This window comes from Chiloscyllium plagiosum, chromosome 18 (assembly GCF_004010195.1).
Source record: "Chiloscyllium plagiosum isolate BGI_BamShark_2017 chromosome 18, ASM401019v2, whole genome shotgun sequence".
Lineage (NCBI taxonomy): Eukaryota > Metazoa > Chordata > Chondrichthyes > Orectolobiformes > Hemiscylliidae > Chiloscyllium > Chiloscyllium plagiosum.
This window is the reverse complement of record NC_057727.1, coordinates 67,100,796-67,118,943: the sequence shown is the minus strand read 5'-3', so window position 1 is coordinate 67,118,943 and position 18,148 is coordinate 67,100,796. Positions and strand designations below refer to the sequence as shown.

The window sequence follows — 18,148 nt, the reverse complement described above, 5'->3', positions numbered from 1 at the left end:
CGTATAGGAGTTGGGACGCCATTTTGTGGGTGTCCAAGACAGTGGAGAGGCCACTTTTGGAGTACTGCATGCAATTCTGGTCACCCTGCTATCGGAAGGATGTTATTTAAAAGGAAAGGGTGCAGAAAAGATTGACAAGGGTGTCACTGAGACTAGACTGTTTGAGTGACAAGGATAGGCTGGGACCTCTTTCAGTGGAGCGTCGGAGGCTCAGTGGTGGCCTGAGAGATTTATAAAATCATGAGGGGCATAGCTAAGATAAATAATCAAGGTTTTTTCCTCTGGGGAGGGGAGTCCAAAAGTAGACGGCATGGGTTGAAGGTGAGAGGGAAAAAGGGACCTAAGCGGCAACATTTTCATACAGAGAGTGGTTCATATATGGAACTAAGTGTACTATACCACTGGAGAAGTGGGTGTACTGTACCACTGGAGGAGTGGGTGTCTGGGTGTACTATACCACTGGAGGAGTGGGTGTCTGGATGTACTATACCACTGGAGGAGTGGGTGTCTGGGTATACTGTACCACTGGAGGAGTGGGTGTCTGGGTGTACTATACCACTGGAGGAGTGGGTGTACTGTACCACTGGAGGAGTGGGTGTCTGTGTATACCGTACCACTGGAGGAGTGGGTGGCTGGGTGTACTGGAGGAGTGTGTGTCAGGGTGTACCGTACCACTGGAGGAGTGTGTGTCTGGGTGTACCGTACCACTGGAGGAGTGTGTTTCTGGGTGTACCGTACCACTGGAGGAGTGGGTGTACTGTATCACTGGAGGAGTGTGTGTCTGGGTGTACTGTATCACTGAAGGAGTGTGTGTCTGGGTGTACTGTATCACTGTAGGAGTGTGTGTCTGGGTGTACTGTATCACTGAAGGAGTGTGTGTCTGGGTGTACCGTACCACTGGAGGAGTGTGTGTCTGGGTGTACCGTACCACTGGAGGAGTGTGTGTCTGGGTGTACTATACCACTGGAGGAGTGTGTGTCTGGGTGTACTATACCACTGGAGGAGTGGGTATCTGGGTGTACCATACCACTGGAGGAGTGTGTGTCTGGGTGTACCATACCACTGGAGGAGTGGGTGTCTGGGTGGACTGAATCACTGGAGGAGTGGGTGTCTGGGTGTACCATACCACTGGAGGAGTGTGTGTCTGGGTGTACCATACCACTGGAGGAGTGGGTGTCTGGTTGCACCATACCACTGGAGGAGTGTGTGTCTGGGTGTACCATACCACTGGAGGAGTGGGTGTCTGGGTGTACCATACCACTGGAGGAGTGGCTGTCTGGGTGTACCATACCACTGGAGGAGTGGGTGTCTGGGTGTACCGTACCACTGCAGGAGTGTGTGTCTGGGTGTACTATACCACTGGAGGAGTGGGTGTCTGGGTGTACCATACCACTGGAGGAGTGGCTGTCTGGGTGTACCATACCACTGGAGGAGTGGGTGTCTGGGTGTACCGTACCACTGGAGGAGTGTGTGTCTGGGTGTACTATACCACTGGAGGAGTGGGTGTCTGGGTGTACCATACCACTGGAGGAGTGGGTGTCTGGGTGTACTGAATCACTGGAGGAGTGGGTGTCTGGGTGTACCGTACCACTGGAGGAGTATGTGTCTGGGTGTACTATACCACTGGAGGAGTGGGTGTCTGGGTGTACCATACCGCTGGAGGAGTGGGTGTCTGGGTGTACCGTACCACTGGAGGAGTGTGTGTCTGGGTGTACCATACCACTGGAGGAGTGGGTGTCTGGGTGTACTGAATCACTGGAGGAGTGGGTGTCTGGGTTTACCATACCACTGGAGGAGTGGATGTCTGGGTGTACTATACCACTGGTGGAGTGTGTGTCTGGGTGTACTATACCACTGGTGGAGTGGGTATCTGGGTGTACCATACCACTGGAGGAGTCGGTGTCTGGGTGTACTGAATCACTGGAGGAGTGGGTGTCTGGGTGTACTATACCACTGGAGGAGTGGGTGTCTGGGTGTACCATACCACTGGAGGATTGGGCGTCTGGGTGTACCGTACCACTGGAGGAGTGGGTGTCTGGGTGTACTATACCACTGGAGGAGTGGGTGTCTGGGTGTACTATACCACTGGAGGAGTGTGTGTCTGGGTGTACCATACCACTGGAGGAGTGTGTGTCTGGGTGTACTATACCACTGGAGGAGTGTGTGTCTGGGTGTACCGTACCACTGGAGGAATGGGTGTCTGGGTGTACCATACCACTGGAGGCGTGTATGTCTGGGTGTACCATACCACTGGAGGAGTGGGTGTCTGGGTGTACCATACCACTGGAGGAGTGTGTGTCTGGGTGTACCATATCACTGGAGGAGTGTGTGTCTGGGTGTACCATACCACTGGAGGAGTGTGTGTCTGGGTGTACCATACCACTGGAGGAGTGTGTGTCTGGGTGTACCGTACCACTGGAGGAGTGTGTGTCTGGGTGTACCGTACCACTGGAGGAGTGGGTGTCTGGGTGTACCGTACCACTGGAGGAGTGTGTGTCTGGGTGTACCATACCACTGGAGGAGTGTGTGTCTGGGTGTACCGTACCACTGGAGGAGTGTGTGTCTGGGTGTACCATACCACTGGAGGAGTGGGTGTCTGGGTGTACTGTATCACTGGCGGATTGGAGTGCTGCATCAGTGAAGGGGAAGGAATCAGAGGCAGCGATGAAATAAAAGAAAAACAATTATAGTCCTTCACAAACTGACAGATGGTGTCTTTCATTCAAATCTCTGTTACACGGTTGCCTCCCCAGGTGATTTGAGCATCCCCAGGTACTGTTGTGTAAGCAGCAATGTAAAGGCATTTTCAGTCATGCAAGTGAGCTCCGGCCCAGTCTCTCTGCACTCTGCTACTGTCTTCCAGCACCATGTGAAGGGAAGTGGAATTGCTGAAACAAGGTTTATGTTAGAGTTAATCAATTCATTGCTTTTAAAAAAAAAGATTAACCTTAATTAAATGCTTGCTTGGTTCTTTGCTTCTGAAAGTCCTTCCTGCACTGCCACCCTTGGCATGGAGCCAAGTCAAGTCTTATCCCGTTTCTCTGACTGATCACTTCCATCTCTCCTGGAGCTGACTGTCCAATCTCTAACTGGCTCTCTTGCAGTGACTGTTTGTGTGTCTGAGTTTTGACAAGTGTCGACAGATATCCTGATGGAAGAGGCATCACGACCAGTCACTTCTGCAACTTGTGTCAAAGGAGTTGTCAGTCATGAACTTAACTGAGAGGTTGGATCAGCAGAGTGGCCTGCACCCAACATACCCAGAGAGGGCCCTTTTGTTTCCTGTACAAAGGGCAATAAGTAGTAGCTACAATCAGGTTGATCATCCTTCCCCATCCCCCCAATCATCTCATCATTTCTGCCCTATAGGTCTTGAGGCTAATTAACCTCCGTATCTCATTGGAACAACTGCTCTCCCAGGTAGATTAGATTAGATTACATTACAGTGTGGAAACAGGCCCTTCGGCCCAACAAGTCCACACCGACCCGCCGAAGCGCAACCCAGCCATACATTTACCCCTTACCTAACACTACGGGCAATTTAGCATGGCCAATTCACCTGACCTGCACATCTTTGGACTGTGGGAGGAAACCGGAGCACCCGGAGGAAACCCACGCAGACACGGGGAGAACGTGCAAACTCCACACAGTTAGTCGCCTGAGGCAGGAATTGAACCCGGGTCTCCGGCGCTGTGAAGCAGCAGTGCTAACCACTGTGCCACCGTGCCGCCCACAGGGTCAATGAATTCAGGACTGGGCGTGACCTTCAATGGGAATGATTCAATTCACCCAGTTTCTCTCTGGTTAGAGTGATTATGTTCCGTGTGAATACAGTCTCCCACGTTTACCTCCCTCAGTATTTACTGTTCGTTGAACTAGATGTTGAAAAGAGCAGCAAAGGCATCCTGATCTCCTGGACAATTACACCGCTCAGAGTTGAAGAGTGAGGTGCTGAAAAAGCACAGCCGGTCAGGCAGCATCCGAGGAGCAGGAGAGTCGACGTTTCGAGCTTAAGTTCTTCATCAGGAACTTCATCATTCCTGATGAGGAGCATATACTCAAAACGTCGATCCTCCTGCTCCCTGGATGTTGCCTGACCGGCTGTGCTTTTCCAGCACCTCACTCTTCGACTCTAATCTCCAGCAACTGCAGCCCTCACTTTCTCCTTGTTAACTATAGCCCTCAGCCAACACCAAAAAACAGGCAGGGTATTTTGTAATCATCATGTTCAGTGATGTTAATGACACATCTCTGGAGCAGGTGGGACTCAAACTCACGCTACCAACCACATTGCAAATCATGTCCTAAACTGGATGCTTTAATAACTTATCTGTTGGGAGGTCTGTGCCAATGTGTGCAATTACTCCACATGAGCTCTGAAACACTGTGGGATGTTCCGAGGGGGTGGAAGGAACTGTATGAATGCAAACGTTTTGCACCCAGACCCAGGTATTTGCCAATCCACAGTGCAGCCTCTGGCCGACAGGGTGAGCTGGAGACTCTCAGTCTTCCCAGGGCAGTGAATTAAATTCTGACCTCCACTGTGCATTGATGGTCCAGCATTCAGCGCACAGCTTAATCCCTGCGCCACATGGAAGGGGGCGAGTCACTTTATTCCTGGTAACTAAAATCAGTTACACATTGGGAAGGACTACACTGCGTCTGTGAAATTGGGATCACTTCCGGCTGCTCAGTGTGGAAGTGACTAAGTCCCGTTTCATACTGCAGAAGCTTGAGGTGACTCATTTTCCAGATGAGACGTTAGACCGAGACACTGTCTGTCTTCTCAATCAACCATAAAGAATTCTACAGCTCTGTTCTGACAAAGGACAGCGGTGTTCTCCTCAGGATTACTCAACCAATATTTATCCTTCAACAAAAGGCAGGTCTATTTCGAGCAATGAGAGAGCAGCAAGATCTCATTGCTGTTTGTGAGATCTTGCTGTGCTGATGTTGGCTGCCATGATTCCTGCAGTACAAATGAAAGATGCGTTTTGAAGAACCGACTCAAAGCGTTAACTCTGTTTCTCTCTCCACAGATGCTGCCAGACCTGCTGAATTTCTCCAGCAGTCTCTGCTTTTTGTTTCAGATTTCCAGCATCCCTGGCATTTTATGATTATTTGCACTACACTGTATGCAAAGGGCATTGAAGCGTAACTGGGGCTACCCAGAAATGGAAGGCCTTTCTTGATGGCTCTCCCCTTTAATTTCCATTTGTGTTGGGTCAAGACACAAGAAATGGGAGCCTGAGTAGGCCATTTGGCCCCTCCTGCCTGCTCCATCATTCAATAGGATTTGACTGACCTTCTATCTCAACCCCACCTTCCCACACTACGTCACATTCCCTGTGTACACTCGGCTCTGTCAAGCATTTTTTTGGAAGGTGCTTGACACTGAGTGTTCACAGCTCTCTGCAGTGCAGGATTCTAGTGAGTCACAACTCTTTGAGTTGAACTTACACTGTTGGCATCATTCTGGCTGAGGTAGATTTGCAACATGTCTCCTCATTTGCTTCATGCTCCAATAAAGAGAAATGCCAATGCTCCCTTGTGGACAATGGGTAATTACCCACCTTTTTCAAAGGCTCAGCACTGTTTAGATTACAGTTGAGCTCCTTCGTATTGGAATCAGGAATTTGGAAACCTATGGGATGGTCTATTCTCAGCCAGAGGCTCAAAATGGCCGCACCAACATTGGCAGGTGGTAGGGGACGGTCCCCCTGATTTCTGTCTTGGCTTGTAGGCTGACCCTCTCACTGGGAGATAGAATGAAGTTATGTGATTGCAATTCTTCCCTTGCTGAGCTAACATTCAATAATGGGGTCACCAGGGGGTAGTTCAGGATGGCACACCAGCACCCTCTGATCTGTTTTACCTTAGCGTGGGCAGAGGACTGAGCTGGTGCCAGGAAGAAGATAATCTATGAGGAAGGATTTAGAAAGATGGAGATTCCAATCCAGTTTTGTCCAGTCCAATCCCCGAAGAGAGTAATCCTGTGTGGGTGGTGCATCTTGCAATTTTATTGTTAACCCAGTCTACCTTACCACGCCTTCATTGATCCAATTCCTCATTGTAGGAGTGACCAGCTAAATATCGGAGACTACATCAAGTCAGTTAATGGGATCAACCTGACCAAGCTCCGGCACAATGAGATTATCAGCCTGCTGAAGAACGTGGGAGAACGGGTGGTCCTTGAAGTGGAATATGAGCTTCCCCCTGTTGGTGAGAGCATGAAGCTTCCTGAGTCACTGTTCTTTTAAACAAAGACTAACCAGAATGGGCTGAGTCACGATTATAGACCATAGACCATATGGTGGTGCCTTAATGTTGTTACTGTACTGTTTCATATCCATTCAAAGTGAGGGAAGTTTTTTGGGGGTGGGGTGGAATGGGAATAAAAAGGATCTTTTTCAGGGCTCCTTGTCAGCCTTACCTACCCCCAAGTCAGGTATAGTGTGGCTAGTCACACAGTGCTATGCCCTCTGCTGTTCCCAATTACACCTCAACCTCAATCCTCAACAAGGCCTTCCCCCTCAGAATCACCAGATAGGTTCAGATGCTGAATACCCATTTACCCCAGTAGATCTCAGTGTTCCTGAAGAGCAGCCCTACTCCAGCATTGTAACAGCTGTCTGGCCTAGGCTGTGGTTGTCTCTACCAGAACCATTTGAGATACCATAGGTAAATTCACTGCTACCAATCCTTCCGACCAGGATTTGTCCAAGTTACAGAAATCAAGCGGGGAGCAATGACCACATGAAATCTTTGGCAGACAACAGGCTCAGTTTGTTGAACAAAGAACTAGAACTTATCTAGAACATCATAGCGAGTTCCATCTGAGTTCAATGATAGCCTCATGTGAGCGCACTAGCTAGAATTAAGAGCAAGTACACATGACCATTTGGCTACACTGAGCTTAGTGCTTAGAAACGGGGACTGGAAATTTGGTTAAATCCACCCAGGACCAGTCCTTTATCTCCTGATTGATGGAAATTACTTAGTAATGTAAGTTACTCTTTTCAAGTGTAACTGCCTTGTACAACATTCATTCAAATCTAACCTATTTTCTAATCAAACTTTTCACATATGTTATTCCACCCCTCTGGGACAGATGGGACTTGAACCTGAGCCTCCTGGTCCAGCGATAGGGACACTACCCTTGTATCACAAGAGGGTCCAACTCTATATATATGCCCTGTGAAGACTGCCACATAGTCAGTATCAATTCGTTTGGGATTGCCTGTGTTTGTAGATATTTTTCCTAATCAACCTGCTCAGACATGGTATTCCACACTTCTGGAGCAGGTGGGACTTGACCCTGACCCTCCTAGTCCTGAGGTAGGCATACTGTCACTGTGCACAAGAGCTCTCTGGTTTTTTTTAGTTATCGACTGTTGTCCAGCACTAATTGGGTTCATAACGACCAAGCTAATTTATTGTAGGAATTACAATTGGCATTCTATCCACTCCATATATATAGATACAAGGCTAATGTTCATCTCAGTGCGTCACTAGGTACCTCCTGCTGATGTTGTCTCAATGTTTTTTAACTCGTATTACATTAAACCAAGGACTGCTTGATGCAGCAGTATAAAGGACTTATTCTGTACCCCACCTGTTACTGTAGCCGCACTAGGATTGTTTGCTGGGAAGATGTAGAAGGAGCTTGATGCGGCTTCTAACTCCCAGCTCTGACTGGCTTCTGAAGCTTGACAGTGGAAAAATGGAATAATGTCTCAGTTCCCCACTACTTCCAGCAAATTAAAATTACCACCAGACAAAAAGAGACAGGGAGAGAGTCAGGAAGTGACAGGCTGGTGCTCAGATTGACCATAATATAGAGGAGCAGAATTAGGCCATTCAATCCTTTGAGTCTGCTCCACCATTCGATCATGGCCGATATGTTTCTCAACCCCAGTCTCCTGCCTTCCCCCTGTAACCCTTGATCCCCATAGCAATCAAGAATCAATCTATCACTATCAAGACAATCAATGACTTGGCCTCCACAGCCCTCTGCGGCAATGAGTCCCACAGATTCACCACCTTCTGGCTGAAGAAATTCCTCATCTTAGTTCCAAAGGAATCATTCCTTCACTTTAATGCAATGCCCCCCCCCCCCCAGAGATCCTAATCTCTCTCACTAGAGGAAACATCATCTTCACACCCGTTCTACGAAGGCCTCTACATGTTCTGTAAGTGTCAATGAGACACCCCCCCCTGCCCTTCCCCATCCTTCTAAACACCATCAAGTACAGACTCAGAGTCCTAAAGAGGATTGGCTGACTGGAAAAGGCAGAGAGTGTGGATCAAGTGGTCTTTTTCAGGATGGCAGCTGGTGACTAGTGTAGTTCCACAGGGGTCACTGATGGAACCACAGCTATTCACATTTGACATTAATGATCTGGATGAAGGAATTGAGAGCATTGTTGTTAAGTTTGTAGATGACACCAAGACAGGTGGAGGGACAGGTGGTGCTTAGGAAGTGGATAGGCTGCAGAAGGGCTTGGATGGGCTGGGAGAATGGGCAAAGAAGTGGCAGATGGACTACAATGTGGGAAAGTGTGAGATTATGCACTTACTAGGACGAATGGGGGAATAGACTATTTTCTAAATGGGGACATCCTCAGGAGTTTGAAACACAAAGGGACTTGGGAGTCCTAGTTCAGGATTCTCTTAACGTTGACATGCAGGTTCGGTTGGCAGTCAGGAAGGCAAATGCAATGTTAGCATTCATTTCAAGAGGACTAGAGTACATGAGCAGAGATGTACTGCTGTATAAGGCTCTGGTCAGACCGCATTTGGAATATGGTGAGATGTTTTGGGCCACGTAGCTAAGGAATGACGTACTGGCATTGGAAGATTCCAGTGTAGGTTTCCAAGAATGATCCCGTGGATGAGGGGCTTGTCATATGAGAAGCAATTGAAGATTCAATCAGGAGAGAAAGAATAATAAAGGGATAGAGAAAGAATCATAGAGATTGATGGTAAGAGATGGAGAGAATCATAGAGAGATGGACAGACTGAGAGAGAGAACCAGAGGCTGAAAGATGAACAGACCAAGAAAATCAGAGAGAGTGAGTGAGGTACAGATGACCTGGAAGCCAATTTTTCTGTTCTTTTACAAACGAAAAAGCCTACAAGGTGGCCAAGTTGGGATTCTAAAGTGCATGTTGGTTTTGTCTGCATTTAACACAAGATATCTTCTCATCAAAGAAAGAATGGGCACTTCGGGATTCATTAAGCAGTAGATAGTGACTTAAAATATCTGCTAATATTTATTAAGAAGGCTCCATGACAGTTTGGTGTCTAATGCTACACGTAATGCCCTTTCCTAAGAGTGCCCCAGCAGATTGGATATAAAGGATGAATATTCAATGCCGTAGGTTTATGAAAAAGTAAAAAATAAGTTCCAAACAACACTTCTTCTATTGAATGGTGATCCCTTAAGATATTACCACCTGTCCTCTTGTTCACCGTACAGCACTTCGGTCACAGAGTCTAAATCGGCACCCATGGGTGACATCTGACAAAAACCAACTGACGTTGGATTCTCAGAACCACCAAATCATTGACAGTTTTGATGATTGAAAGCTTACAGTGTATTTTCTGTCCTGTTAGTGTCAGCTTTTTGATTGTCCCAGGTTGGGAGATGGAGGAATTATTGCTCTCTGAATGCTGGACAATGGTTGTCTTCCTCATTGGTGGGGATAGAAGCTTTTGCTGTGTTTCTGTGAAGTGAAGACCATTGCTTATACTAACCAGGACGGTACTGCACCTTCCGCCACCTTCATGAGTTGTCAGAGGATGTCACAGAGCAACCAGTTAGAGAGCTCCAGGGTCTGATGTGCTGAAACCTTGCCTCCATAAGAAAATAGCAGCAGAGCAACTAGCTACTGTTAACAGTTAGAAGTCACATAACACCAGGCTGTAGTCGAACAGGTTTATTTTGGAGGTCTGCCCCTTCATCAGGTGAAGTGGGGGGAGGCACAGAAAATAAAGTTGGACAGATATTGGGATTGAATCCTATGCTATTGGTATCAATCCAATCTAACCAGCCCTCTAGCCAACTGAGCCAAAGGCCCATGAGTGTGAATTGCTTTGGCAAAGTACACTTTTACCTTAAATGTAGCTTGTAGTCCTGGAGAAATAAAAAAAAATGTAGAGGCTTCTGGTTGACCAGGAATCTCTCCTGCCCTTGCTGTCTGAGATTAGCATATGCTGGAAGAGCTCACAGGTTGCTACGTGACCTGTTTGACTATGTTACAATGCACCTTCCATCTACTGCCATCAAGGATTCAAATCCAAGTGTCTGGCTCAGAGGCATGTGCCTGAATCTCCTTGATTCCACACCCCAATGAAATGCTGGCTTGATTTCAAGGGCTGTCACTCTACCTCTGGAGCTTATCTTTTGTTCATAGTTAGACAGGGCTGAGTGTCCTGTGGCAGAACCCGAATCAAGCACTGGTGAGAAGGCGATTGCTGAGTAAGTGCCATTTCATAACACAGTCAACAACACTCTCCATTACTTTACTAATGATTAACAGTAGACAGATGGGATCACTGGAGGAGGCCAAGATGGAGCACTGACTCAACAGTTCTGCTTGAGGGTGCACTTCATCTTTATCTTTTGTGATAACTTGCTGGATTTTTGCCCCATCATTCAGGCTGGTCTTCAAGACTGTTTCCCTGGTCAATTGTTTAATTGTCCACCATTCATGACTGGAGTTGCAGGACTGATCTGTTGGTGGTTTAACTCCATCTGTAGCATGCTGCCTCCACTGTTTAACATCTCCATATCCTGTATTTTATCTTCATCTGGTTAGCATCACAATTTCAGATATACCTGGTGCTGCTGGCCTGCACTTCTCATTGAGGTGAGTCAATAGCTACTAGGTTTGCAGATGGCAGTAAAATTGGAGATGTAGTGGACAGCGAGGAAGATTACCTCGGAGTACAATGAGATCTTGATCAGATAGGCCAACGGGCTGAGGAGTGACAGATGGAGTTTAATTTAGATAAATGTGAGGTGCTGCATTTTGGAAAGGCAAATCAGGGCAAGACTCCTACATTAAATGATAAGGTCATGGGGAGTGTTGCTGAACAAAGAGACCTTAGAGTGCAGGTTCATAGCTCCTTGAAAGTAGAGTCGCAGTTAGATAGGACAGTGAAGAATACTTTCCAAACCTATGACCACTTCCATCTGGAAGGACAGGCGCAGCAGATATATGGGAACTCCTCCATCTGCAAATTCCCCTCCAAAGCTTGACTTGGAAATGTATTGTCATTCGTTCACTCACTATTACAACAAAAAGAGCACTGCAGTTCAGAAAGACAGCTCACTACTACCTTCTCGAATAACTAGAGACAGGCAATAAATGCTGGCATGCATTCCATGAATGATTGTTTAAAAAAATCTATGTATTTCTTAATGTCTTACAAACATCTCCTTTTTACCCTTAAGACACGTTTGTATACAATTCCCAGATGTGTCAGTCATCCGATAGTGTCCCACTCAAGTTGCCAATCAGGTGAGGCTTGACAATGAATGCCAAATGAGTGATGTCACAACTCCATCTGGGCCTACCTTCAACTGATGTCCATGTGGAGGTATTTGGCCCTCAGTTACTGGAGAACAGTCAACAGAAGTAACCCTGGCTGGTTTTACAGATAGTTCACCTCTGTAATTCAGAGGTAAGCCAAAAGTAACATCTGCACTGCTATCTTAGTTGCGATCAGCAAGGATCACGCCTAATACCTCCATGGTCTATATGATTCAGCACCAGACTGGCTAAAAACCTGTTCCGTGTAACAAATCCTCTTGTATAACAAAAACAAAATTCTCTTTTGTTTTCTGTTTCAGCTTCAGATAGCAATTCAAGGGTTATTCCAAAGACCATTGAGATCTCGCTCTACAAGGAAGGGAACAGCTTTGGCTTTGTGATGAGGGGTTAGTCATTTTCCTTAATTTCAATGTTTCTCTCTTCCTTCAGTTGCTTCTGCAGTCAGTATTTGTCTGATTCAGGCCTGCCTAGTGGAGATACTTTCTGAAAAGAAATAATACAGAGATGTTATTACAAGCCTCTGGAGTAGGTGAGTCTTGTACCTGGGCCTCCCATTCCAGAGTTATGGACATAACCACTACATTGGAACAGCCAGTGGAGATATTTCTGAATCAACCTGCTCAGAGATGTTATGACACACCTCTGGTGGGGCTGGAACCCAGTCCTCTTGGCTCAGAAGTAGAGACGCTACCACTGCACTGCGAGAACCCTCACATGCACACGCACCCAGTGAAACCTGATTCACCCAGCTATGATGGCCCAAGTGTTGATACCTCAACTTTAGAAATGTTTTCCACCTGGTATCAAACCGAGGCCCTTTTATCATGTGTGGACAATATTAAACATTACACTACAGTAACAAGGCAGCCACACACAAGAATTAATCACTATTAATCAGTTGCGGTTCCATTTCTCCATTACTCAGCAATTAAAGGGATGGGCCCTCGGGGAATAAAAGTATTTGGCAAAAAGGAGGACCTGGATGTTTTCACGGAGTTAGGGAAACTCTATTGAGGCCCTGACCTGACTCCTGACCCCATTCCCCACGTCCCCAGTATTCACCAGTGCAGATTAAAGGTGTGAGTCCACACTGACTTAGTCGATCCACTGTAGGATTGGACATGTCCTAGTCTCTCCCCCTACGTCTCATAGAGTCGAGCAGGTTTTATTAGACTTGTGGGTCAAGGTACCTCAAAGCTGACGTGAGCCACAATCTTAAAGAGCTGTGTTCCTGCACCCCGGCCTTCCCATGGCCCTTTCTCTCCTCCCTCCCAAGTCAAGACACTATCCACTGCCAAAGCCATGTAGAACCCTGTACAAACTATGGTGCTCCATGCTTCCTCACCTATTATTAACTCCTTTTATTACAGGGCAATAAACCTACCCATCATCTTGGCTATTTCAACAATCAATAGCAGAAGCTATAACTGCTTGATGCCTCTTTATCTGGTGTAACGAGTCAGTGTACAAAAGGCCCTCTTGTGGCACAGTGGTAATGTCCTTACCCCTGAACCAAAAGGCCTGGGTTCAAGTCCCACCTGCTCCAAGGTGTGTAAGAACACCTCTGCATAGATTGGTTAGAAAAATAGGTTAATTTTTTTTTTTAAAAAGTGAAAATGATAGAAGAGATGGAGAGCTGCTAATCGAGCAATGTTTACCCTGGGGCTCAGCTGTCTGAACAATCTAATGGATGTCTGGGCTCTCAGACAAGAATGCACAATAAGAGTTGGCTGAGGGATCAGATAAGGTCTCAGTTCAGCATCTGATCAGAAAGGTGACATCTGTTTGTACTGTACTACCTCAGTACTATGGCAGGTGCTAGCCGAGACACATACTCGGGCTTCGTGGCGATGAACTCAACCCACTTCCTTACCACTTTGAGGTGACAGTCTTACTTCCAGGGCCAAACTGAGATCTTTCCAGAAGTGAAGATGAAACCTTTGATTCAGAAGGGAACACACTACCGTTAATACAGGCTGACAACGCAACAAATAAAAAAAGTCTGTAAGCCTCTCCTACTCAGAGAAGAGATATCTGAAAGAGAAGTCTCCCACTAAGACGTCTCCCACTCAGATCCAAAGAGCTGGTGTACACCCACATGATCAGGGCTCTTTATATCTGTGTCTTACCCACATACCTTCTCAGCCAGCTCATTCTGTGCTCAGGTCAGGGACCGGAGAAGCAGTCAGATGGGAGAGCAGGTAATTGTCTCTTTAAAACAGCAGAAGCTCTGAGGAAACTGGACGTTGTGTTGCAGGTGGAGCCCATGAAGACTGGAACAAATCTCGTGCATTGGTGGTGACCCACGTGAGGCATGGTGGGCCTGCGGATAGGTAACAACTGCTGCATTACAGTTTCTCTCTATCTCTCTCGAAAGGATTGGTGTTAGATACTGAGGAGTAACTGGAAGAAAGTACTTGTCCCTCATTGCTTGGGAATGCAGCCATTACTCCAAATGTCTGTTGTTCTGCTGCTTTAGAGTTGGTAACTTTGAGGCATCCATCAACTGTTACAATGGTGCGAATGGTGGAAGGCTAAAGGACATGCCACTCTTCTGATATCCCTGCTGTAACCCTTCCTTCCCCACCCTGTGCAACCTAATCTCAGCCACACACTTGGCTGTAGGCTTGATGGGAAGGACGTCACCAGGGTTTGAAATGAGAGAGAAAAAGAAGGGGATTTTGCTCCTAAGAAGGGGATTTTCTCTCTCTAGATAATGCCCACTGGTGCCCTAACACCAGCTCCCCAGTCTGTCGTCCCAGTCAAAGAAGGAACAGCCCAAAAAGATAACAATTTTTGTCTGTGTGTTTGCAGAGAGGGGACGTTGAAAGTTGGGGACCGGATATTGAGTGTGGATGGGATTCCACTTCACAATGTCACTCATGGAGAAGCCCTCAACATCATGAGGCAGTGTGGGCAAGAAGCCATCTACCAGATCGAGTATGATGTCAACGTCATGGGTAAGGAGTGTGGTGCCGTGTTGGTGGAAGTCTTTTTACAGGGGTGCGGGAGTGGAGGAAGTGCTAACATATAATGGAAAATGTTCTTGATCAACATTTGATCATCAGAATATTCTCCAATCCACATGCCATACAGTCTCATCACCAGCCAACACAGAGAGCTGACCAGCTTCTGGGCACCAAATGTGGACCTGGTAGCAACAAGGGACTGGGAGGTGAGAGAGACTCAAGGAGAGTACACACAGCAGTACTCAAGGAGAAGAACAAGTCTAGGGTCTGCCAAAGCACATCCCTTATCCAGACTAGAGTTCAGTCTTGTACTTTTCCTAAACTCCATCCATTCCCATCCAGGGGAATTTTGAACAAGTGTCACGCCTTTAACATTCCCCTCCCACAGTCTCTTTTGTGCCTTAACTTACAGTTTCTTCTGAAAGGTAGGTTCCCCAAGATTGGAGAACTCATGAGTGGCTACATTGAAGTGTTAGCCTCTAATTTGTGCTCCGTCTCTAAGGTGGAGTAAACAGAGGGGATAAACTACAGAAATGCCCCCTCTTCCCCCATTGGAGGATTTGAAGTTGGGCGAAGACTCCTTCCTGAACTAAAAGACGTTCTGCTCGCTGACTTGTTGCCCACCTCCAGCCATATTCCAAAAAAGGCATCAAGCCGGGTCAACCTATGAGCCGACTGAAGTAGATAATTAATGGCCATGAAGGGTCTCATTCCCCTTGCACTGTTTTAATTGAAGTGGCAGGGAAAGGTAGGAACAAGGGGGAAGCCTAACAGCTTTCACTGTACAGGGTGCTGTCCAACAGGCAAAGAGTTACCTCCTTCCAGGAGTGGGGGATGACATCACTAGATCTATTGAAGGCATTTTCCCATGGAGTCATAGCCACCCACCCTTCCCATAAACCTCCTCCCCGAACCTCTTTCAGATACTCACTCCTTCCAATAACTGTGGTCTGCCAGGCAGGCCTGTCCAAAACCCCACTTTCATCTGAACTCTAGATTTATGACATTTCTTCTCCGGCGCCGCCCAGGAAAGAAGGCTCTTTGTGTTTTCCAATCACTACAAAGGCATCTTTTGCAAACTGCCGAAGATGGAACATTGCTCCTCCTTGACAACTCTACCTCAGTCCTCTCCGTTTAAAAAAAAACTTTTTCTTTACCTACCAACCATGGTGGATTTGCAGTACAGAGGGACCTCATTAGCCCGCATTCGATTATCCAAATTTCGGATTATCCAACAAGATCACAATGTCCTGATGCTTGGCTAAACTATGTTATCTGACATTTGATTAGATAGAATTCAAATAACCGAACAAAATATTCCTCGCCCGTGTCCTTCAGATTATTTGTATAATTCTCTGTATTTGCTTTGCTTTGATGGCTTTGCCATATATTTAATGATGACACTGCTCCTGCAATTGTTCATATGTAAATAACCATAGATCCTACTAGAGAGTGCATCGTAATCAAGGCTGGCATTAAAGTTGCTGTCCCTTTTCATTGATTCACCTCAAGTTTCAGTGTGGACATTGAAAAGCGGATCTATAGACTGGATTGTTCCCTTGACTGGAAGGTCTGTTAATGCTAACTACCCAAAGACACTCGCAGTGACATTGACAATAATTATTATCAGGAATCAGTCTTTTCCCTTGTGGTTAAGGCAGACAAGGTCATGTTCAGATGTGATAGTCTTCAGGAAAAAACACTTGGCAGGCACTCACTGATCAAATTTGCACATCAACTTCATTGGGGTGAGGGCCAGAATGGGTATAGAACACAGTAACGCAGCATGGACACTGTGATACCATACCCCAGCGTGGACACTGTGATACCGTACCCCAGAGTGGACGCTGTGATACCGTCCGTACCCCAGCGTGGACACTGTGATACCGTACCCCAGCGTGGACACTGTGATACCGTACCCCAGCGTGGACACTTGTGATACTGTACTCCAGCGTGGACACTGTGATACTGTACCCCAGAGTGGACACTGTGATACCATACCCCAGCGTGGACACTATGATACCGTACCCCAGAGTGGACACTGTGATACCGTATCCCAGCGTGGACACTGTGATACTATATCCCAGCGTGGACACTGTGATACTATACCCCAGCGTGGACACTGTGATACTGTACCCCAGCGTGGACACTGTGATATACCGTACCCCACCATGGACACTGCGATAAACTGTACCCCAGCATGGACACTGTGATATACCGTACCCCAGCATGGGACACTGCGATATACCGTACCCCAGTGTGGACACTGTGATATACTGTACCCCAGCATGGACACTGCGATATACCGTACCCCAGCGTGGACACTGTGATATACCGTACCCCAGCATGGGACACTGCGATATACCGTACCCCAGTGTGGACACTGTGATATACCGTACCCCAGCATGGACACTGCGATATACCGTTCCCCAGCGTGGACACTGTGATATACCGTACCCCAGCATGGACACTGTGATATACCGTACCCCAGCATGGGACACTGCGATATACCGTACCCCAGTGTGGACACTGTGATATACCGTACCCCAGCATGGACACTGCAATATACCGTACCCCAGCGTGGACACTGTGATATACCGTACCCCAGCGTGGACACTGATACTATACCCCAGCGTGGACACTGTGATACCGTACCCCAGAGTGGACACTGTGATACCGTACCCCAGCGTGGACACTGCGATATACCGTACCCCAGCATGGACACTGTGATACTATACCCCAGCGTGGACACTGTGATACCGTACCCCAGCGTGGACACTGCGATATACCGTACCCCAGCGTGGACACTGTGATACTATACCCCAGCGTTGGCACTGTGATACCGTACCCCAACGTGGACACTGTGATATACCGTACCCCACCATGGACACTGTGATATACCGTACCCCAGCATGGACACTGTGATACTATACCCCAGCGTGGACACTGTGATATACTGTACCCCAGCGTGGACACTGTGATACTATACCCCAGCGTGGACACTGTGATATACTGTACCCCAGCATGGACACTGTGATACTATACCCCAGCGTGGACACTGTTATATACTGTACCCCAGCATGGACACTGTGATACTGTACCCCAGCGTTGTCACTGTGATATACCGTACCCCAGCGTGGACACTGTGATATACCGTACCCCAGCATGGACACTGCGATATACTGTACCCCAGCGTGGACACTGTGATATACCGTACCCCAGCGTGGAAACTGTGATACTATACCCAGGCGTGGACACTGTGATACCGTACCCCAGCGTGGACACTGTGATACCGTACCCCAGCGTGGACACTGTGATACCGTACCCCAGCGTGGACACAGTGATACCGTACCCCAGCGTGGACACTGTGACTCCGTACCCCAGCGTGGACACTGTGACTCCGTACCCCAGCGTGGACACTGTGACTCCGTACCCCAGCGTGGACACTGTGACTCCGTACCCCAGCGTGGACACTGTGACTCCGTACCCCAGCGTGGACACTGTGACTCCGTACCCCAGCGTGGACACTGTGACTCCGTACCCCAGCGTGGACACTGTGACTCCGTACCCCAGCGTGGACACTGTGACTCCGTACCCCAGCGTGGACACTGTGACTCC

General features: G+C 47.6%; 1 protein-coding gene across 1 annotated transcript in view; it reads left to right on the top strand.

Moving 5' to 3' along the window:
• The window catches only part of grip2b (glutamate receptor interacting protein 2b), a 313,063-nt gene that overhangs the window by 218,168 nt on the left and 76,747 nt on the right, over positions 1-18,148 (top strand). The window contains exons 4-7 of the mRNA XM_043708656.1: positions 6,077-6,222; positions 11,861-11,947; positions 13,819-13,894; positions 14,376-14,521. Of these exons, the coding sequence (XP_043564591.1) occupies positions 6,077-6,222; positions 11,861-11,947; positions 13,819-13,894; positions 14,376-14,521 (455 nt within the window). The remainder of the gene's footprint in view (positions 1-6,076; positions 6,223-11,860; positions 11,948-13,818; positions 13,895-14,375; positions 14,522-18,148) is intronic.